The sequence below is a fragment of the Eublepharis macularius genome, chromosome 2 (assembly GCF_028583425.1).
Source record: "Eublepharis macularius isolate TG4126 chromosome 2, MPM_Emac_v1.0, whole genome shotgun sequence".
Classification (NCBI taxonomy): Eukaryota; Metazoa; Chordata; class Lepidosauria; order Squamata; family Eublepharidae; genus Eublepharis; species Eublepharis macularius.
In genome coordinates, this window is record NC_072791.1 from 67,202,534 (window position 1) to 67,226,201 (window position 23,668).

At 41.0% G+C, this 23,668-nt stretch overlaps 1 protein-coding gene across 1 annotated transcript in view; it reads left to right on the forward strand.

Annotated features, from left to right (window-relative positions):
* The window catches only part of TYRO3 (TYRO3 protein tyrosine kinase), an 87,665-nt gene that overhangs the window by 11,189 nt on the left and 52,808 nt on the right, over positions 1 to 23,668 (forward strand). The window contains exons 2-3 of the mRNA XM_054971726.1: positions 1,425 to 1,608; positions 8,388 to 8,488. Coding sequence (XP_054827701.1) covers positions 1,425 to 1,608; positions 8,388 to 8,488 — 285 coding nt within the window. The remainder of the gene's footprint in view (positions 1 to 1,424; positions 1,609 to 8,387; positions 8,489 to 23,668) is intronic.

Consider the following 23,668-nt stretch of genomic DNA (forward strand, 5'->3'; position numbering starts at 1 on the left):
GGCTACGTTACAGTATGTTATAAATTCAAGAAAGAGTGAACACCTGGGATTAACTTTCCACTGAATTTCAGTCAGACCTCCTCCTCATCCATGGCCTATGTATATGCAGGCCCCATTATCTACAGCAGAGCCATTTTTGTTATCAGAGGTGACCCATCCTTGCTTTTTCAGCAGTAGAAAAGCTGGTTGAATCCAGCCCTGAAAGAATGATCCTGAAAAAAGTAGCATATATATTTTCTAAATAAATACTTGCCCACAACTTTCCATTAGCATGCTTAAGGCAGCTAACAAAAATAGCCCCAACCCATTTCACCAAACCAATACAAAATGATCATAATAAAGCTCAGAATCTTACAGTGACAACACTCAAGAAGGTGTGAAAATGGAGAATTGGCACCTCCCTCTGCCACTTACAGTGAACTTTGTCCAATGGCTTTTGTGACAATCTATTTTATCTTCCTCTTCTACCTTGCATGCTTATTTTGTGTTGTGTACATCCTTTCCTGCTGCATATGTTCATTTTTCTTCAAAGGGTTTGTGTACCCTGTGTCAGTATTTGTGCATGCTAACATAAGCCATACATTCTCTTTTTATTGAAGCAGTTCTTCTCCACCCACCCACCCACACACATTCTCAGCTCTGAGGCATATTCTGAATGCTTTTACCCCGTAGGAAATGTGAGAAATAGCACCACCTGCAAATGAAGTAGTGACACCCATCCAAATGAGGGATGAGATCAGGATTTGGCATGATGTCCTAGGTTTGGGGGTTGCCAGGCTACTGGCTGAAATAATCCCACACCACACAATAGAGGTGGAGGGAAGTATGTTCTGTAAATGGTTAGTTTTCTTTCATGGCAGAGCTCTAGATCAGCCTTTATTTCCACACTGTTTTTAAACTGCTGGAAGCTTTAGCCATAAAGGCTAAACACTGAACAATCCCCCGTATGAATGACCTCCTGTATGAATCCCAGCTCTTTTCATAGGAAGGGATCAAAAGTCCTGATTGACCCAGGGCACGTTAGTATTAACTAACCGTCAAAAACTCATAGAAAAAAGTGGGGAGATTTTTAGCACCTTCAAAAGTATTACCAAAGCACTGCTTCAAGGATGTCCTTTGCCACAGGATCTATCACTGACAGATTGTGTGACTCTGTGGATTTTATCCTGCTGATCTCCAAATTGGCATGTTGCTGAAGAAGCCCTGTGTGGATTTAGCCTCCTCCATTACTTCCTAAATAGAATTTCAGTACTCTCATTAAACAAATATAATAAAAGTTCTGATGAGACATTCAGGGTGGCCCTGCATGTTGTACTTTGATTGTATTGCGCTACCGACCGCTAACTTGGATTAATTTGCTGTACTCCCAACCTCCTCACTCCCATCTTGTGGGTGTGGAGAGAAGGGAGGTTGCTTTCTTTTAGGCACAAAAATTACTGGAATGCCAATCAAACTGAAGGTGTCCCAAGGACAGCCAGTGAAACTGAACTGCAGCCTTGAAGGAATGGAAGACCCAGAGATGCTGTGGATCAAGGATGGAGCTGTGGTCCAGAGTGTAGACCAGGTGTACATTCCAGTAGATGAAGAGCACTGGATTGGTTTCCTCAGGTAGGCATGATGTTCAAAATAGAGCAGAGTGTCAGATTGCAGGGAGGGCTGTGTGTATTCCACACATTTGCTGGAATTTGCTATCTGGAATTCCATTGAAACCTTCCTGCCTGCCTGATTAAAAATCCTAGACATGAAAAGATTCTTCCTGTTATTTTCCCATTTTATTGTTGTGGCAAAAAACATAGAGACATGTGGGCATGGTCAAGTGAAAGCTCAGAAAGCAGGAGTGACCTGAATGGGGCTTGAGCCTGTCAACACATGGGACCAGCATAGCACACCATTCTTTTGCTTCCTTGAGCTCCGTGGAGGAGGGAGGGAGTGTAATTAAATGAATATTTTTTCTTTACTCTTACTCCGACTCTCCTCCCGTCTCATCCTCACCCGTGTGGTGTAGTGGTTAAAGTGTCGGACTAAGATCTGGGACACCCAGGTTCAAATCCCCACTCTACAATAGAAGCTCATTGAGTGATCTTGGGCCAATCAGTTTCTTTCAGACACACCTACCTCACAGAGTTGTTGTGGGGCTAAAATGGTGGAGAGGAGAGCTATTTAAGCCACTTGGGGTCCTCGTTGAGGAGAACGGCAAAGTATAGATAAAGTAAATAAATAACCTTACATTTCTGTGCACCCCGCCCCCTAGCCTTATCTCTTTTGTTCTCCACTCGTTGCAGTCGGGGGCTTTGGGTGTGACGTGGAGACCTCTGCCTCCTCCTTGCCTTTCCATGCAGTGGCTGCGAACCTGACCTAATGGAAGTAAAGCAGGTCAGAGCAGGGGTGATGAAAGATTGTATGTTTGTTAGGAATGTTTCTCAAAGATCCTAGACACAGGAACAAGAGAAGTCAGGAGGTGACAATGAAATTTACACCCTGGGACTCACTATAATGAGGCCACCTGGCACTTCTGGGCTGCACTAGACTTCTGTCCTTCCAGTCAGCTGGCTGCCTGCCTGGCCACCTGGGACCTGCCTCATTTCCACTCCCAAGCAGATAATCCTCTTTACCTTCTCAGTCCCCCAGGTCTTTTTAAAAGCAGTCCAGCAAGCTACACATTTCAGTTTCCATACTCTTGTGACATTTCTCCTTCTTGCAAGAGTTTGGCCACCATTTCTAGCTGCTACAGAAACCAGAATAGTGGCTGAACTCTGAAGAAGAAGTAATCTTATGAAAATTCAGGATGGCCTACTTGGCATGAGAGGGAAACGCTATTTTTAGAGGTAGGAGAAACAGTAAAGAGGTAAGGATAACTATCTCCTCCAGTTCCTGAGAGGAGGTGGTGGAGTGTCACTGGGAGGGGACAGTTAGGGTTCACAGGCCGTGCCTGGTGACCAGTGGGAGCTTTGGGGGCAGGAACACAGGGTGTGTGGCATCATGTGTGCTGTGATGTCACTTCCAGGAAAAATCTAGAAGTGACATTGGGTCGCTCTCTGGGCTTTCCCTTGAAGTCACATCAAGAAACACTTAACACTGACTTTTTTTTTTAATACACCTGCCACCCCCTGAGAATGGCAGGAGGCAATAAGGGCGGCTGATGGAAGGCATCCTGCCATAGAGGGTGGCCTGGCAGCAATAAGGGTGGCAATTGCAGCTGCCTCAGTCAGCAATACACCAGAAACATTCCTGTTCATGAAAGCGCACCCAACACCCACTGTGTGGACTGCACTGAGCCCTGGGTTTTTGAATAAGGCAGCAGCCTTGTCAGGAGATAGGGGACAGGAAGTGCACCCTTGGGAAAGAGCCCAGGATATGACCTGCTTTTGGCCAGGTTAGTTCTTCTAGCTCAGTTCTATCTATTCTGGCTACTCCAATTAGCTGCAGCTCTGCAGGATGTCAGACAGAGAAAGATCTTTCTTACCACCTCTGACCTGAAATCTTTTAACTGTAGATGTTATAAATGTTCCCTACACAGCGAAATCTGGAGAATTAACATTTCTGAAATTTTTAAAGCATGGGTAATTTTCAGAAAATTGAAATATACTTTCTTATCAATCTTAAATCTGATACCTTCTTATCAATCCTAAATTTATTGTAATGTTTTAATGAAATTAAATTCACTTTTTTTAGCAGCTAACATTGTACTGTATTCCAAGTAAGATGCCTTAGGCAGGAGGAGAACTGTAAGCTACTGTAGTACATGCTTCTTTGTGTTTACCAGCTGAGAAGTAGGGGAGGGGGCAGAGTTAAAATAGAAAACAAAAAATTGGTAGCAAATAAAAATAAAGGAACAGTTGTATACTGACACTGTATGCAACAGTTGCATACTGATGAAAGTATATACAGCATTTATGTGTATACTTTTGTCACACACAGTATGGTCTTTTAATAGTGGATAAAGTTGGTTTATTTTTGAACAATAAACATATCCTTGAAATATGTCGTATATGTTGTTTGTATGTTGCAGTTAGTTTTACATAAAAATTTTAAAATTTTGCTCATTTTGAATGAGCAAAACCTTGTTTTAGAAAGGATTTCCCTCATTCCAAATGAGAAAATGTTTCACAGGTTTCCCCCCCCCCCCAGAACTCCCCAAAATTTCCAATTTTTCAATTGGAAAAATTGAAAATAGTCTAACTTAAGTCCTAGGCATTAAGCCTTTATCCAAAGCAAGACATGGAAATAGAACATGTAAACATTGCAAACTAATAGAACTCTATCACATATGTTTAACATCCTACATCATTTTCTGATTAGGTTAATTTGTTTTCTATATACTGGATTTGGGATGAGAAATGAGGGATCATTTTTAAAGGACAGAGTGACAAAATCATAAAACAGTTTGTCACAAAACTTTTCATCCTGTGATCATACTCTCATTCAAGTCCATCATAGAGCAACTTTTAACTAAATTAGTGTCTGGCTGCTATGCATTTGTGAGTGCAGCTTGGGTGGCAGAATAATCCCAGAGAAGTTTCTCCAAGAATAGTTATTTTGACTTTGTATTCCCTAGTGTGAGTCCGCAAAACCAGAGAGAGAAGGAGAACCATTAGAACGGACTGCAGAAGCCGACACTGCTTCCTGTTCTTGCCACATCTATCATTCTGAAACAGGGAGACATTCCTTCTGCTGGTTTTATAGCCTTTTTTCTGAAAGACAGATGAAAAAGGAAGCTCTATAGCCTCTTTCCAACTTGTTTGTTCTAATATGCTCTGCAGCAAAACTGGAAGGTTACTTTTGAGATGTATTTATGAGTTCTCTTGCACTCATTCCCAGCGTGTCCCTCTCCTTGTCTCTGAGTAAAAAGAGATGCCCTAATTAAAATCAGACTTCTGAGACCAGATCTGAATCTTGTTGGGAGAAGAGGATGCGTCATACAAACCGAGCCTTAGTCATCCCCACAAGAGATGTTCTAGCACATTTACTCCACCATTTAGATCAAGCCAAGTGTGCTCCTCTTGTGCCAGTTACCAGGAGGTAAAAATATATGGGGACAGTTTTGCTTGGTGTGAAAAAAAGGAAAGAATCAGGCACTTTTCAATTTGCAAGTACAGTTAATACAGTAGCAGTTGCTATAAATATACAAGGATCACCAGTTGGCAAACTCCTCTCCCCTGAGACCTTTTGAAATAATACAGCTTCTCAAGAATCTTAAATTCCCAGTAGAGCTCTTGAAATTGAATTGTATTTCTGTAAATACTGGGGGGGTTTTGAGGGGGGGAGATAAGGTCAGCCATGTAGTATAGTCACTGCACTATAGCCAATGACACTACATTTCTGGTTGTTCTAATTAAGGCTTTATAGACTGGCATGCCAAAGCGAGACCTAGCTCTAGCAAACTAGCTGGTGCCCCAGGGAAGTTGAGAGTGGAGCAGTGCCCTTTCCTCCATTGCACACCTCCACTTCCAGGCAGTCTGACTCATGCATGTGTTCGCGTGCACCATGCAGTCACCTTACAGTAGTAACACACCACAAAGCCAGCACGGTCTGACTTTGCCCTGTGGGTGCCATAGGCTGAAGGCATGCAAAGAGATCCTTGGTTTGCTATAAATATGTATCTTAACTTTCGCAGCTGAGAACTGTGTTATATTAAGGTGCTATTCTATCGTCTCGACAGTGGCCCTTCCAACAGAGCAGCTTTTCTATCTGTGGAGGAGGGCAGAGAGATTGTTGCCCATTTCCCTCTCCTGCTGCAGACTCCCCACATTGCCCCCACACACTGTTCCTGAGTATCCAATGACTGCAGCAGCAGAATTGCATAGAAGGCTGTAGCAGGGAGGGATGAAGGAGTTGCCTTCCTCTAGTGGAACTTGGCTTCCACAGCTTAGGATACAATTAAAAATCCTTTAGATCAGGAATTTAAAATCTCTCCCCTTCCTATTATAAAATACTAATTCACTAGAAACCTCATTAGTTTTGAGCTGTGAAAGATAGGATCATAGAGTCCAACTCTGGATTCTACTTTGAGTCACCTTTATATGAAGGAATACCCTCAACTTATGAATTTGCTTTCTATGCATGTTTAAGGCTCTAGTTTCAGGGTTCAGTGGCTTGGCAAGCTCAACTGTCATTTTGAAAGGAGCTAGACTTCCTGGAACCAGTGAGTTTGTTAACTCCTTCATGTTCTTCAGACAGAAAATTGAATGGTAGTCAAATTAATTTGGGCACCTGTTCCAGATAAGCCCATGCTGATGCCAAAGATTTCTCAATTCTTTGATAAAAGAGTAAGGCTTTCCCAATCTATCTCATTATCTTTGTCTCTAGAACATCTTTTCTGTTGTTGTGCGGTGTCATACATTTTGCATTGATTAGCTAATTATCCAGCAACAGAACCTACCTTGGACTCACCAGCATGACTCACCTTAGCTAACAGCTGCAACAGCCCAACCATGACACACCCAAAACAGGCACGTTAAAGCTGCAGACCCTGGGTTAAGTAACTGAGTTTGGCTACCAGGTGGATCTTTCATATCATCAAGCCCCACGCAGGGGAAGGAACAGCCCAGGAAGCAACTGCTGCTGAGAGAGGGCTAGAGGGCTCTTCCTGATTGGGTGAAAGGGTAGAGGGGAGGAGCCAGCCCTGTGAGGGAGTTGGATGAGTGGCCTATTTATGGAGGATCTGCAGTAGGCTAGGGAGGATAGTGTATCCCTGTTCAGGTAGCATGTGGCAGTGGAGGAGGAATTAACAGGTAGTGCAACCGTCTCCCCTCTCCTGTTGGAGGCTTTGAAGTTCCTCTGTTGTAGGGAAGATTATAGCAGAACAAGGGCAATGTGGCCTTGATGAGGGGGAGTGTTACAGTAATGTGTCCTTCTGTAGAGCTCCTCTGTTTAATGGTCTAATCCAACAATTATTTTTAGGTGCTCTCATCATCCCAACTATCACCACAGGGGTTATATTGCCTCTACCCCATGTGATAAAACTGTTGCGGCACATAACACTCTCTGTGACATGTCCTGTGGAATGTTAGAAAGTAAGTGCTTTTGGGTTGTGATAACTTGTGGCCTTACAGTTTACAATGTGATCCCAGGAAGAGCCATAGCTCAAGGGCAGAGAGTATGCTTGACAGCCAGAGGACCCCAGATTCATATCCTGAGATCTCCAACTAATGTCAACGATAAAAGGACTGATGAAAACCTAGTCTATTTGACACCTGGGAGAACTGCTACGAATTCGAATAGACCTTACTGGGCCACATGGACCAGTGGTCTGACTTTGTGAAAGGCAGCTTCATGTGTTCATTCTGCCTTTTAAAAATTTATTTTAAACATTTTAAAGTCACCTTTCCACCCAGGTTAGGGTCCCCAAGGTGGCAAACAATAGAAACATTAAAACAAGATTTAAATTACATATAAATATATAAAAACAATTAAAAACAACTGAAACTGAACATGACCAAATAAACACAAATGGGAGGAAGAGTTAATGAGAATCAGCAAGGGAATGCCAGATAAAACAAAGAAGTCTTCACCTGCTGGTGGAAGATAATGATAGAAGGGAATAGTCAAATCACTCTGGGGAAAGAATTCCATAATTTTGGTGCCTTGACTGAGAAGGCTCTTTTGCCATACATGGTGATAACACCCAAAGCAGAGCCCCTGAAGATGACCATAGATAGCTGGATGTTTTACCTGGTGGTGGATAGTTGATGGTGGATGACATCTGCCAGTTGATGGGAAAGGGGAAGTATGACCCTGTTAATTCTCCTGGACCTTTTGGTGGATTTATCCTTATGGACTGTCTTTTGGGATTGGAAGGTATTGTTCTGCACTGGTTCCAGTCCACTCTGGTCATCTTTGGAGGCCCTGCTACATATGAGGCTAAATGGGTGGCAACCTGAGAAAAGGCCTTCTCATCATGACATCAAAACTTTGCATTTTTGTCTGTTCCCCTCTATTGCTGTCTTCCACCTGCAGGTGAAGACTTTTTTGTTTTGTCTGGCATACCCCCAGTAACTATTATTTGCCCTCCTTGTTCTTTCTGTTGTGTGTTTGTGTGTGTTTATTGAATTGTTTTTATACTGTTTTAAATGTTGTTTTAAATTTAAATTATTTCTCAAATGTTGTTTTAAATTCTTCCTTAGTGTTTTGATATTTGCCACTGGTGACCCTATTTTGTGTGAAAAGACAGCATCCAAATATTTTAAATAAATAAATGTTGGGCCATTGCCAGTGCTTTTGTTTTTATAGCCAAAATAAAACGTTCAGGTAAATGCTGAAGGATAAAAGATCATAGCTTCTCCACTTCAAAAATGCTGCCCATGGTGGCATGTTTGTGATTTTGAAACATTTCATGGCAGTGCACTACTATTTCTGTACTTTTATGTTCTGCTCTTCCCTGTTTTTAGCTTGAAGTCTGTAGATAGAGCAGACTCGGGAAAGTACTGGTGCCAAATTGAGACCAAGGGGAAGAAAAAAGAATCTCAGCAAGTGTGGCTCATTGTGGAAGGTAAGGAGGACTGTTGCTGGCTCCTATCCAGAGCAGCCATATTGAGCATACAGTAGTGGATTGTACATCGATGTTTTGCCTGGCTGATCAGTTGGCCTGTTGCCAGCGCCTGTGTTGCTGTGGCCGAAACAATCATGCTATTACTATGAGCCAGAAAAGCATCAGAAGAAAGTGATAGCAGCTGTAGGGGCTGATTACATCATGTTATCTTGAATTCTGCTGGTCATGGAGCACTTTCACTGATGCATTCTCAACTTATACCTGGAAAAGTGTGTGGGAAATAGCCAGGAGGTCGGTGAAATGATCAAGTTTGACGTCAGATACATCATCTATAGAGAAGTTCCAGGGAGCCTCCCAAGACATGCATTTGACCTTTCTGATGTTACAAAGAGCTTTTTGTCCTTTGTCTTTTTCTACCTGGTTCTTTATGCACATTTTTAAAGCACAGGTAGCATCTTTACAGAATAATTTGTTGATCAATGTAGCCCAAGGGTCTCCAGCAGGTTAATTGTGAGCTATTGGTAACTTGTGGCTGTTGCAAAGTAGCTCATAATTCCCCTAGAAGACCCAAGAAAAGCTTGTGGAAAGATCTGCTCTATTCTTTTTTTAAAAAGCTTTTATATCATAGGATTGTTCTCTGTGCTGCTTATCTGACAGCTTCATTTCTAGTGCTCTTTCTAGTCTATATTTTGTTTCTAGGACAGAACAAAACTTGGTAGTATCCTGGGGTGGGGGAGGAGCTCAAGATATTTCTCATTACTCAGAAGTAGCACTTATTAAAGAAAAGATTGATGATCCCTGATATATGCTCTTATCCAGTCTCACTGCTTTGAACTTCAAAAAGCCCATATTTTAGATGCAAGGAAGAACCCCACAAGAATTCTATTGCTTATCCGTACACCATAGTTTTTAGGTGTAGCAAATCTGTATTGGAGAAGCATTTTGGATATCACTCTGCACAAACAGGTAGCGTATTACTCATAGTTTTCACAAACAGCACACACAAACTTAGAGGATATATTGTGCCTAACATATAAATGAGTTGTCCAAAATCTACACAATGTAAGACTAGACGAGTGGCTTCCTAAAACTCATAATCTGTATTTCCTGGGACTGTAATTGCAGCAAATCTCATGAAGGTATCCCTGTCAGGTTTCTGCAGTATCTAGAAGGGTGTATGCTGCAGCAGGAGCTGCCTTGCTGCAGCAGGTTAAATTGCCAAAATAGTAGGCAGCACTCTGACTCATGCCTGAATCAGTGTCCCAGCATGGGCTCAGGGTACTGCACTGTTTCAGGTATTTTCTTTTGTATAGGGAACCTTAATCTTTCATAGTCATTAAAGATTTCATTGCAGTTCTTTGCAAGAAGATGTGGTCTGCAGTGGCTGTTGGGATCTAGAAATAATGTACATGGGATGTGCGGACTTTCTCCGCTATACTGGAGAAAAAGGATGTGCCTGTATGCTTCCAAGCCAGGAGTTTATGACAATCTTTAACCTGTACAGTGAACTTGCAGGTTTCCCTTTTATTGCTACAGAATCAACAAAGGGAGTGGAAGGTGAAAGCCATTTTGAAGTAAGAAATAATTTGAGAAATCTAAAGCAGGGAACGTATGTAAAAGGTATCCTGTGTTTTTTGCACTATTCTCACTCACTTTGACTTGGTTTCTTTCTTCCCCTTTTTCCTGTTTTCAGCATAGACAAGGAAGCACACAGCTTAGGGTTTGAAATGGAGCTGTTGTGGTCTCTTTTAAGCCGGCCTTTATCACCAGTGTGCCTGAGAGAGATGGCAAAACTGCTACATGAAACATTGTTGTGAAGTGGATGTAGGCTGGGTTCACATCTTTGTATAGTAGATGACCCTGGGCAAAACAATATCGTTCGTTCTTCTCAAATTGGGACTGTTACAGTGCAAAACTATGCAGAGTTAAGATCAGTGGGTTTAGACTGGAGTATAAAGCTGCCCAGTGCCCAGAGAAAGAATTTCCTGTCCCACTAAATGGGATGTTACATACTAGGTGATGTTATTTACTGTTGTGACATTAAAAGCTTCAGACACCCATTTCCACACATTAGGGACAGGACATTTTTCTCCAGACCTGTCAGCCAAGCCTGCTGGATTGCAAACTCACAGGATTCCTTGCAGTGATAAAAATTAATGGCTTTTAAGAATTTTGCACATCACAAAGATTAGTAATAATCCATTTTCTTTAGAGCCTGGGGTTTGACAATCTCAGCTGAGACTGCTGTTTCGTAAAAGAGTGCATGAGCTTTCATTCATTCATTTCCCATTGCCTGAAAGGAAAGGCGTTTTAAGCCAAGTCCTAAAGGGTACATATACATGTAGAGCCATTAGGCAAGGGGGAGTAGCCTGCCTTAGGCAACAGGTTTTGTCAGTGATTTACAATGAAATCTTAAACAGAGTTACACCCTTCTAATTCCTTTTAAGGTTTATAAAAGGGTGTAACTTTGTTTGGAATTGTGCTGCCATTATTATTATTACTTTATTGAGGGTGGGGGATTTTTTTTGGTTTATTTTTGTCTCGTGCATCAAAGTGTCTTGGGCCATTTTTTGCATGTTTCTTTACTTTTCTATCTCAGAGATAATTCACATTGTTTTTTGACATGGTATGCTGCACACAATTTCTTTCCATGCTAATTTCACATGGGGGACACTTCATTTGAAGGCATCCTAACACGGCAGAAAGGAATATTTACCACCACATTAGGGCGAAACTTACAGGGCAACCCTAAACAGAATTATACCCTTCCTAAGTTCATTGAAGTCAGTAGTCATAGAAAGGTGCAGCTCTGTTTAGGGATGCACTGTTAGTTTCAGAAGCTTGGTCTGGCATGGTGCAAATACTAGGAATGATTACAAAAACCTTCGGCTGTATTTCTCTCCAGATTTTGGGGTGCTGAATTATCTGATTTTGCTTGTGCAGCAACACCAATCACTTTGTCATTTTTCTGTTTTTGATTCCAGGACTTTGTTCAGACCACCGTGCATGTCCAGTTTGCTCCTCCCCCACCTTACCGCTTCCTAATATGCAGAAGTGTGTACGTGCATTCATTAAAACACTGTGTGGATGAAGGAATCTCGATGTGATCACACACAATTTTATCAAGAATCCTTTCTGCACTGGGGCTTAAGATGCATGTCCACTCTTGTGTGTGAGCAGCCTGTAAAGACAACACAAGTGTGAACTGAAAACTGGGGCAGACTGCGCATGCACCAATTCCAAAATTAATTTTGGACATTCTCCAACATTAAATCGGAAGACAAGCAGAGCAGAAAGCCAACCCACAGAACAGTAATGAAAAGAAAGAAAGGATATTCACTCATCCCAAATAAATACCAGCTGTCATCAAAGAAGCGTACATTTAAATAAAATTTATGTTACAAGGAAGCTGAGTAGGGCAAAAGCACTTTGTAATTTTGTCATAGGAAAAAGGCAACTTGGGAATTCTCAGCCATGCTGTGGATAAAGAAGATGCTCATTTGGATCCTGTTCAGAAATTTTACATTGGCAGTATTAGATTATCTTGCTGTCTCACTCCACAGTGTTTGGGGAGAGAGGGAGTAACTACCCTTGAAATTCTAATGGGTAGCTCTTGGTGATTGCAGTGATATCTTTTTAAAATTGCAATATTGCAAACTCTCATAAATCCTCTTTTCATTTCACCCGGTAATGTCTTTAAAATGTATGTACCATTGTACACAGCTGCTTATGTACACAGTGTCTGCTGATATCTTAGAACTACCTGTGCTATGGGTGTGTCATACTTTGTATATAAAAAGACTGCAATAGACTTTGTCATTTTTTTAAAGCCAGTACACACAGAATTTATTCAGGGGATTACACAGTCAAAGGCTTCTTGTGTTTCTAATCCAGTATCTAAAGGTCAACTTGTACTGCTTTTACCTGAAGCAAAATCTTATTGAATAAATTCATCAAGAATTTGGCATGAGAGCTGTCAGATTTGGCATTATAAAATGCTTCTTATTCAAGAACTAAAGCCAAAATAGAATGTATTTAGAAGCAAGACTCTCCTGCACATATATCATATGTGTTATTGGACACCTGCAAGAACCAAACAGGATGTTATACAGAAGAAGTTATGTAACAGTCTCCTCACTTTGACTGTAGGAGGCTATGAAGTTGAGGAATGGAATGGTGATGAGGAGGGCCTGCTTACTCTATTTTTCTGCCCCCCAACTATTTCCCCACCAATGGGGGATAATATACAGATAACTATCTCAGTTTTCTCTATGGGGAGAGAAAAGAAGCTGGGTGTGTGTGATCCTGAGACATGGCCACCAGAGAAGTGATGCCATCCTAAGCAGACTTAAAACCCTACTAAACCCTTTAATCAGACTTAAAAACCTCAGTGGCTTCAGTGTGGTTAGAAGGGTGCAACTGCTTAGGACTGGAGTGTAGGAGTCTTCTTCCCCTCTCTATTGCTCAAACTTTCCACCTTTTGTGTCGCCTCTGCTTTTTCATTTTTTAAAAAGCCGGGGAGTATTGCTTCCTGACTTCAGAGCATGGTGAGGCAAGTGCTAACTAGGGGTGTGCAGGAGGGGGTTGATTGGGGTTTCCCGCTTCGGGGTTACCCGAAGTGGGGGAAAATTTCGGAAATACCTTAATTCCAAAGCGGCAAGCCACTTCGGAATTAAGGTACTTTACTTGCTTCAGTATGCTCCATAAATATTCGGAGCACACTGAAGCGAGGGGGGCAACTCCCCCAACCTTACCCCCCCCGGGGCAACCCTTCCACCCCCCACCGCCCCTGGGGAACCCCTCCACCCCCATCCACTTACCTTACCTGGCGGAGGGTCAGCTGTGCCACGGGCTGCTGCCACAGTGGTGGTAGCGGCATGAGGCTGCGATGGCCTGGAGGCTCCAGGCCATCGCAGCAGCGGCACGAGGCTGCTGCGACGGCCTGGAGCCTCCAGGCTGTCGCAGCCTTGTGCCACGGCGGTGGCGGCAGCGGTGGCACAAGGCTGCTGCAATGGCCTGGAGCCTCCAGGCCATCGCAGCTTTGTGCTGCTGCCGCTGCCTGAGCCTCCGGGGCATTGGGGAAGGCCAGAGCTGCCTCCTCCGGCCTTCCTGCCCCTCAAATGGCCGTGGCATGCTGGCAGCCATTTGAGGGGCAGAAGGTGCTTTCTCTGCCTCCTCCGACTCTTCCTGCCCCTCAGATGGTCGCGCCAGCGTGCCGCAGCCATTTGAGGGGCAGGAAGGGCTGGAGGAGGCAGCTCCGGCCTTCCTCAACACCCTGCAAGCTCAGGCGGTGGCGCTGCTGCCAACAAGGTGGGTGGGGTAGGGAGGCCCTTTAAACTCAGCCCCGAAGCTTTCAGAAAGCTTTGTTTCGGGATTTCCAAATTGGGGCCAGCATGCTGGTCCCGATTCGATATCCAGAATCTTTCGGATCGGGTCTGATTTGGGTAATTTACCCGAATCGGAAACCCGAAGTGCACAGCCCTAGTGCTAACTAGAGTTTAAAATTAGTTTTTTGTCAGTTTAAAATTAGGCTTCTTTCTATATATTTACTCTGGTGAAACCTCCAATTAAAGCATGCTATCTAAATTACATTAATCTTTCTTAATTCTGAGAAATCAAGAACAACGTGTGTCAAATAATTAGAGCAATACTTCTTTACGGCAAGGACAGATCCTGTGTGTGTATTTATTATATGCATATCCTACTCTTTGTTCTTGGAATTCAAGGACACAAGTGGTCTTTCACCCAGGAACTATCCAGTCCTCCATAGTTTCAGCGGCATTCCTGTACCCTGCACCTTCAAACCATGCTGTGGAACTTACAGCAGTGCAAACTGTTCAAAGTGTTTTACATTTATTATTTCAGTCATTCTTGCTAATGATTGTAAGCTAATTTAGTGCTCTTGGCTCCAGTTACCATTTCAGGTTGAAATAGAGGCCTGGTACTTCAACCAGGGTTGAGAGAGCAAGGCTGCTTCTACATGGGGACTATCCCCCTTTGTGCAGAGACATTTACAGCACCAGTGGAAGGGCAATTCAGAGGAACTAGTAGATCTTGGCAATAGATCATTATAATGTTGTAATGCTGTAGTAATATGCGATATCCCATTTTTTAAAATAAAGTTTGGAAAGGCCTTGGATGGTGTAGGGGACGGGATGGCAACTACGGGCTGAGACAAGAAAAGTGTGATGAAAACTGCTGTGTGGCTGCTCCTTTACAACTTTGCTGTAGGAATGAAAGCTGCATGGAGTATTGTTCCCCTGTTGAAACAGCCTTAGTTGTCTTTCAGAAACCACAAATATTACCTGTTGCTCTTTATATGATGTTGGGATTGAGTTTTCAAGCAGTGTTTTTGAAAAGGGTCTTGTCCTCATGCATTTGCTATCTGAGGTGCATCTCCTGCAGAGCTTGTTTACACAGTTATGTACCTTGAGATAACAGCCTCTCTAATTTTTTGGGGGGGATAAAGTAATCAGAGGTTAGATGACTTGAAAGAGAGGTAAAGAGTTCCTTCAGAGTGAAGGCTCTTGGCTTGCGTATGCTTCCTTTAGTGGTGATTCAACTCCATCAGTATTACCTAGAAAATATTCAGCTCTTTTAAATACCATTGGTTTCAATTGGAAAGGTTAGGAATATGATCACTTGTCCCCCACTGAAATTAATTGGACTTATGTTGGGCAGGTTTGTGTCCGTAGTTATCATATTGAGCACAAAGATGGAAGTAGAAGTCAGAATTCATTGTAAGAATGTGATAAGAGTGATCCAAGACAACAAGCATGTGTTGGTAAGATACCCTCATAGTAAACAACAGCCATTCACCTGAATTAATAGCTTCAGAAACAAGGAATTGTGCAGGACAGAAAATACACAGTGCTAGACCTGATTGTTGCCTGAATTCAGCATTGTCAATTTAGAATTGTCTAATCAGAAAAGTCCCATCAGTTTTACGAACAGCATAAGAAATTTGGTTTTCAATGTGAAATTCACATTCACCTGGGGCTTTCCCACATACTCAATTTATTCCTGATTTTCTTAGCAGTCAATCCAAAGCACTAGAATTGGTTGGGGTTCTATGGTTCTTCACGTCTGCCCTTCCTCTGTATTTGTACAGTTGTGGAGTTGGTTTATTTTCTTCCTTGTGCCTTAAATAATCAGGATTTCCAAGGAAGGGTGCTGGCGCCATTGGTGGCATCACAGCATCACCATCCTCTTTTATTTGTTATATGATTATATTCTTATATTGATATAAGGACTGAATTTTTTTAATGATTGAAAATGAACACAATACCTGCCTTTACATGGGGAGGCATAAAAGGGGAACAGCTCCACTACCCTTCCCTAAGTCCCCCCTCGTGCAGTCCAGAGCTGCCCACCTGGACTGAGCCAGAGCAAGGAGTCAGAGTCTGGCACTAGTGGGAAAGCTGACATCTGTTGGGATGGAGCCTGGAGCAGCAGCAGCTATGTCCCTTTCAAATCTCACTGCTTTTTCTGGAGCCAGAACGGCTGCCCACCCTCCCCTGGGCCACCAGTGCTTTTGCATTTTTTTTTAAATGTCGCTTTCATATTGCTAAATTAATATAATGCTGTAAGAATAGAGACAGCAGAGAGACTTCTGGTTCTGGGTAATGGAGAGACCGACGTGATTCGGAGCTCCGGATCATCTGAGGTGCTGTTTTTTGGGCTGGTGGGGCCTTCAGATCGCCCACAGCCCCCGGGTTTTAGTCAGAAATCCGGCAAGAACGCTTGTAGCCCTGAGAGTGAAGGGTCTCGGCGGGTGGGAGGCTCTGAATTAAGGGCTTCTCCCCTAAGCCTTGAGATCCTCCTCAGAGAAGGGCGGCCAAAATCTCTGCAGCAGCTTCGGGGGTCATTAAATTGACAGGCTCTTTGTTCCCCGAGCCTCAGGAACGGATTTGAACAGATTTGGTCGTTTGAAGCAGTGAGTACATCCCAAGAAGTCTGTATTAAGTTAAGATTACTATCTCCCCCAACGGATCGTTTTACTGAATAAAGACTTAAATTTCAAAAGAACTAAAGACTGAGTTACAAGCTGAAAAAGTATATTAAAAGACTGAGCAATTTAATTGGAAGTTTGAGAACGAGAAAAAGTCAAAAAGAGCTAAGAAGAATATTGTTTTGCATACCTGTGGTTGGGGAGATAGTGACACGGTGGGCGGATCGTGGGAACTGGAAGGCGTGCCGCGAGACAGGAAGTGGAGAACAATAGACGGAAAGGAGATTGGGAGAAAGAGCGGCGAGGGAGGTCAGGAAGAGCAGGAGGACCCGGAAGAAAAACAAAGCTGGAAAAGGAAGTGAAGTGCCCACTATTGAAACTAAGGGAAAGGAAACGGAAGTAGAGGATTCACCATTGAAAGTAAGGGAAGATCATTGGTGTGACTGTATTACCATAGAGAAAGATCGCCCGACATTTTGAACCATAGAAAAACATCGCCCGACATTTTAAGGGTAAGGGAAGCCTCAATTGCCTTTTTAACTGAGGGCAAACGTCAAAAAATTTTGATATATAAAAATAGAGATTTGAATTTAAAAAGAAGACGGAGCTAAGAAAGAGAGCTGATTCGTGGGGACCTAAGGCAAGTCCGATGGCCTCCAAAAAAGAAAAGGACTGGCAGGCTGCCATTGAAAATTTGGATAAGAAAATAACAGATGGAAATAAAGAGATTCGGGAGATGATACAAAAATTACAGCAAAATTTAATGACGGAAATGAAAGAAGCAATCAAATTGGAAATTATGGAAGTTAAAAAGGAGATGGAGGCAATAAAAACAGATTTACGGAATACCCAACAAAAGGTGCAAGAAACGCAGCAGTTGGTGCAGGATGGGGAGAAAAAAACAGAGGCTATACAGAATGAGACTATGGGTATGGGCGAAAGAATAGTGATGATGGAATGCAAAGCAATGGACAGACAGATTCGCATGAGGGCAGTTCTGGAAAAAATGGATGGATCTGCCCTTAAACAAGTAGCTGAAATATTGGCAAAATTTTGGGGGCAAACAGAGGAGGAAATGATGACCCATTTGGATATCGCGTATAGAGTCAATTCAAAATATGCGGAACAAAAGAACTTACCAAGACTTATTGTCCAATTGACCACAAGGAGAATGAAGGAGGAATGAAGGAGGAGAATGAATGAAGAATTATTAGAAGACATTTTGAACCTCCACTGGAGGTAGCCGGGACACGGATTCGAATTATGAAAGAAGTACCACGTAAAGTACTCCAGGATCGGAAAAAGTACAGAGACTTAACACAAAAGCTAAGGGCAGCGGAAATTAGATATAGATGGGAGCTACCGGAAGGAGTGACTTTTGAATTTCAATCAGGGAGACAAGTGATCAAATCGAAATATGCAATGGATGTCTTTCTGATGGAAAATGGAAAAGACTTTCCTAGCTCATCCAGATTATAATTATGGAGTACAAATTAATTTCATGGAATGTTAATGGACTTAATTCACCCTCTAAACGTAAAGCTGTGTTACATAGGTTAGCTAAACAAAGAAGTAATTTGATTTGTCTACAAGAAACTCATATTAGGGATCAAGATGTTAAATATCTGATTAACAAAAAGTTAGGAAAACAATTAGTTTCGGCAACAAAGCAAAAAAAGGGGGGGTTGTTATATATATAAAAGAAGAACTACAACCTAAATTAATTGTGTCTGATAAAAATGGAAGATACCTGGCTATGGAATGTTTATGTAATGCAAAGAAAACTATGGTACTTGGACTATATGTGCCAAATGGCTCCAAAGATATATTTTTCAAGGATTTACGAGAACAAATGGAGCAGTGGACTTATGACCAGGTAATTATAGCTGGAGACTTTAACTGAGTGGTAGATTTGCAATTGGATAAAAGTCTATCAACAAGTAAAGTAAGGACGGGGAAATTACCGAAGTCTTTTTTTGAAATTCAGGAACAAGAAAATTTAGAAGATGTTTGGAGAAAATATAATTCTAAATTGAAGCAGTATACTTTTTTTTCATCTAGTCACCAATCTTTTTCGAGAATAGATATGATCTGGGCGTCTAAAGAACTGGTAGTGTTTACAAAAGAGACTGAGATATTACCAAAAGTTAGCTCGGATCATAATTCAGTGATGTGGAGATTTGGAATGAAACACAAGAAACGGAGATGGAGAATTAATGAGGATCTTCTGAGTGACCCAGAATATGTTGAGGTGTTGAGAAGAGAAACAAAGTTTTTTATTTAGTCTAATGTGGATAAAGAGGTGCCAACGCATATGGTCTGGGACACATATAAAGCTGTAATTAGAGGTGTTTTGATGGACTTAAATGGCAGAGAGAGGAGGAAAAAAGAAGCGAAATTAAAAGAGATACAGGAAAAAATTATTCAAATTGAACAGCAATTGAAAAAGAGACCAGGTAAAAAGAAATTGCTGTATGAAATAAAGTTACTGCAAGATCAGATTAGAGCCATGGAAAATAAAGAATTGGAGTGGGAGTTGAAGAAAATGAAGCAAAGATCATTTGAAGGAGCTAATAAACCAGGGAGATATTTGGCGTGGCAATTAAAGAAAAAGAGAGAGAAAAGAGTAATAAGTAAGATTACAGAAGAGGGAAAGGAATTATATGATCAAGGATTGATTGAGAGAGCATTCTACAAATATTATGCCAAGTTATATCAGAAAAAAATAGTGGATCATGAAAAGATAAGAGACTACTTTGACAGGATTGACTTACCAAAGGTACCGGAGAAGTTGAAAGAGAAGCTTAGTGCTGAGATATCAATAATGGAAGTGTTACAAACAATACAAGCTACTACAGTTGGTAAAGCTCCGGGACCAGATGGAATTACTGCAAAATTTTACAAAGTGATGGCAGAGGACTTGAAACAACTGATGCAAAAAATGATGAATGGAATATTGGAAGGGGTCGAGATGCCAGATACATGGAATGAGGCATTCCATGTATGATACCGAAGGAGACATTAGACTTAAGTAATGTTAAGAATTATAGACCAATATCTCTAACTAATAATGACTATAAAATATTGGCAAAGATACTAGCGGAAAGACTTAAGACTTGGCTAGTGGAATTTATTGATGAAGATCAAGCCGGCTTTTTACCGGAAAGACAAATAAAAGATAACTTACGAGTGTTGTTGAATGCTATTGAGTACTATGATAAAAAACCAGGGAAGCAGGTTGGTTTCTTCTTTGTGGATGCGGAGAAAGCGTTTGACAATTTGAACTGGGATTTTATGTTTGCAACAATGGAGAAGATGCAGTTGGGAGAGAAATTTATACAAGCAATAAAGGCAATATATAAAAACCAATCTGTAAATATAATTGTTAACTCAGATGTAACCAAAAAGTTGGAAATAAGAAAAGGAACAAGACAAGGGTGTCCGCTCTCCCCATTTCTGTTTGTAATGGTACTGGAGATTTTACTTAGGCAAATAAGAGAAGACAATTCAATAAGAGGATTGAGGACTAAAGGATTTGAATACAAAGTAAGAGCTTTTGCTGATGACATAACGGTGATAGTGGAAGATCCAATAGTGCATGCCAAAATTGATGAAGAAAATGAAGGATTTTGGAGATGTAGTGGGTTTTGTAATTAATAAGGTGAAGTCCAAAATACTGTGCAAAAATATGACTTAACAACAACAAAAGGAGTTGATGGACAAGGTGGAATGTGAAGTAGTGAACAAGGTTAAGTATTTGGCAGTGGAAGTGACAGTGAAGAATATTGACTTATATAAGAATAACGATGACAAGTTATGGCAACAAATAGATAAAGATATGATTAGACGGAATAAAATGAACTTGTCATGGTTAGGTCGTATTGCAGTAATTAAGATGAATGTTCTTCCAAGCATGATGTTTCTACTACAGACAATACCTATTGTTAAAGATAGTAAACAATTTGAGAAGTGGCAGAGAACGATGTTAAACTTTGTTTGGGCTGGAAAGAAACCCAGAGTTAAAATGAAAGTACTCTGCGAAAGTACGATGCGAAAGATAGAGGAGGATTACAATTACCAAATTTTAAATTATACCATGAAGCGATATGTCTGGACTGGATAAAGGAATGGATGGCATTGAAGAATTTGAAGTTGTTAGCACTGGAAGGATATAATAAACTCTTTGGATGGCATGCATATCTATGGTATGACAAAGTAAAAGCAGATTCTATGTTTTTACATCTTTATGTAAGAAGAAGCTTGTTTGCTGTATGGACTAAATATAAGAAATATATAGAAGAGACTATACCAATGTGGATTATCCCTGCGGAAGTAGTAAATCCAAGAACAGAATATGTAGGGGAAGACTGGTTGACATATAAAGAAATTCTTGAGATACAACAGAATAACTGTATGCTTAAAGGTAATGAAGAATTGCCATTCCAATATGTATGGTTTCAATATATGCAGATAAAAGACTTATATGAGAGACAAAAGGAAAAATGGTTTTAGACTACAAAACTCTGAGATTGAGAATTGTTTGCTTCAGGGGGGGAAGAAAATAATTTCTAAAATACATAAGATATTACTGAAATGGTTTACAGAGGAGGAAGTTGTTAAAGTTCAGATGGTCAAATGGGCAATAAACTGTAATAAGGAAATTTCAATGGAAGCTTGGGAAAAGGTGTGGAAAAATGTAGTTAAAATCTCAGCATGTACCACTGTGCGTGAAAATGTATATAAAATGTTGTATAGATGGTATTTAACACCGAAGAAGTTGGCCAATGGTAATAGCCAGATGTCTGATAAATGTTGGAAATGTAAACAGCATGAAGGTTCATTCTATCATATGTGGTGGACTTGTGATAAGGCTAAGCAGTTCTGGGGGGATATAGTTAAAGTTATGTCAGATATTTTACAAAGGAATATAAATAAAACACCGGAATTGCTGTTATTATGTATGAACCTAGAAGATTTTGATAAAATGGACAGAGTTATGGTGTTCTATATGATTACGGCGGCAAGAATGTGTTACGCACAGATGTGGAAGACTCAGGAGATACCATCTATGGAAGACTGGATTCTGAAAGTCTTGAATATGGCAGAAATGGACAAATTAACAAGGAAATTGAAAGAACAAGAAGAATTGGACTATACATTAAGTTGGGAAAAAATTAAGAAATATGTGGAGAAAAAGTGGGACATGAAGGGGAAACTGTGGTCTTTGGAGAAGTAGGGGAGATGGAAACTTACTTAAGGTTAAAAAGGGGTATATTTTACTGTATTTTATTGGATTAGTATAGTATATTTACAGGGGAGTATAATTATAAGGTTATAGGGAGTATATGTGAAATATAGATAATATAGTTAATTGATAGGTAAGGAATAGTATGTTATATATATATATATGTAGTTTTTTTTTAGTTACTATATGTACCTATTATTACTTACATAATTTTTATATTTTTAACTAAGATATGCAATATAGTTAGTGTAGATTGTTAAGATAATTAAAGAGATTTGATAGGTATAATATAGATATATATTACATTATTACATTATTATTATAGACCTTAAGAATCTATATGATATACTTTTTAGATTAAGTTTGTATGGAAAACTGCTGGGAGTCACCAGAAAAGGGCGGGGGGGGAAGGATGGGGAAAATGCAATGGGGTGAATAATGATAATGATTTTTATATGTATGTTTGTAAACCCATCCAATAAAAAATTCTCTAAAAAAGAAAAGAAAAGAATAGAGACAGCAGATTCTCTGAATGCCCATCTTTTAAAAAAAAATTCTCTGGCCCCTTCCATTGCAGAGATACGACAACAGCAACAACAACTGTGCTTATATACCACTCTTCTAGACTGGTTAGTGCCCCACTCAGAGCAGTTAACAAAATGAGTGGTATTATTATTTCCACAATACAGCTAGGTTGCTGGAGCTGAGATAAGTGGCTTACCCAGGGCCCACTGCTGAAACCATGGCAGTAGAGGGATTCAAACCAGCAGAGTAATGATTTACAACCTGACCATGTAACCACTATGCTACAACTCTCTACAAGGGAAGGGGCTAGAGACTTTAAAAACAAAGTCATTTTTATGGAGTTTCATATTGTAATATACGTGTTGGTAGTTTAGCACTCAAGTTCCTTTTTCTACATTTTTTAATCTCTAGTAATAGAAAAAATGGATCCTTTTTTCTCCCCTTTGGCAATCAACAGATAGTAGATTGGGTAGCATAACATGTAGCAAGCTCATCTTTCCCACGGGCCTTTGAAAATAGAATAAGAAGAGCAATTTGAAACATAACTTCCATTCATTTGTATAGGTTATATGCTGGTTTGTAATTAGGTTTGCCAGGTGTCCAATATTCACCAGGATGGTCTGCTATTTTGGGGGACTATCTGGGGAAAATATTCCCCAAATACCAGACACCTGGCTCCTCCCCCTAGCAGCTTTGTCACCCAGCCTGGTCTCCTGGCCTCCCTTCTGTGTGGCACTGGTAGGAGTGGCCAACCAGCCTGGTGGCCTCCTGTGGTTGTACAGCACCTCCTGGGAGTGGCCAGCAGCCCAGGCACCCAGCCGGCCTCCTGTGGCTGTGCGGCATTTTCTGGGAGTAGCCAGCCAACTGTGGCGCCCAGAAATGGGTTGATGTGATGACATCACTTCAGGAAGTGACATCATCACACTGGCTGGGAGTGCACATGCACGATTGTAAGAAAAATGTTAATGCCTCCTGCCCCTCACTGGGGTCTGATATTGTTCCAGACCCCACCTGGCAACCCTACTTGTAATAAGCATGGCTCCAGGTTTAGGTGTTAAAAATCAGAACATAAAATAGTGGTATGGTTCCATCTTAATTGATTTTAGGAGCTAGCTGCCTAATGCCCATTATGCGTTTTGAAAATGTTTGATATGTATTATTATTTCTTTGAGTCATGTATCACCATATCAGTGCTTTCTAAGCAATCAAGTAAGTGATTTTTAAAAAATCTGTTGTATATCATAAAAGATATTTTGAGTACTAGTCGTTTCATTTCCCATTCCAGTTAGGTCCAGAAGTAGGCTTCTGTTTGTTTATCCCTAGTTGGGTGTTAAATTGTGTCTTCAAGTGCGTTACTGACCCCAGTTCAGCAGCCAGACTTCACACATGCAGTGTTTTAGAAACCTGGAATAAGACTGATCAGTAATTTGGGAAAAGAGTGTCAGGGTGGGGGGCTGGA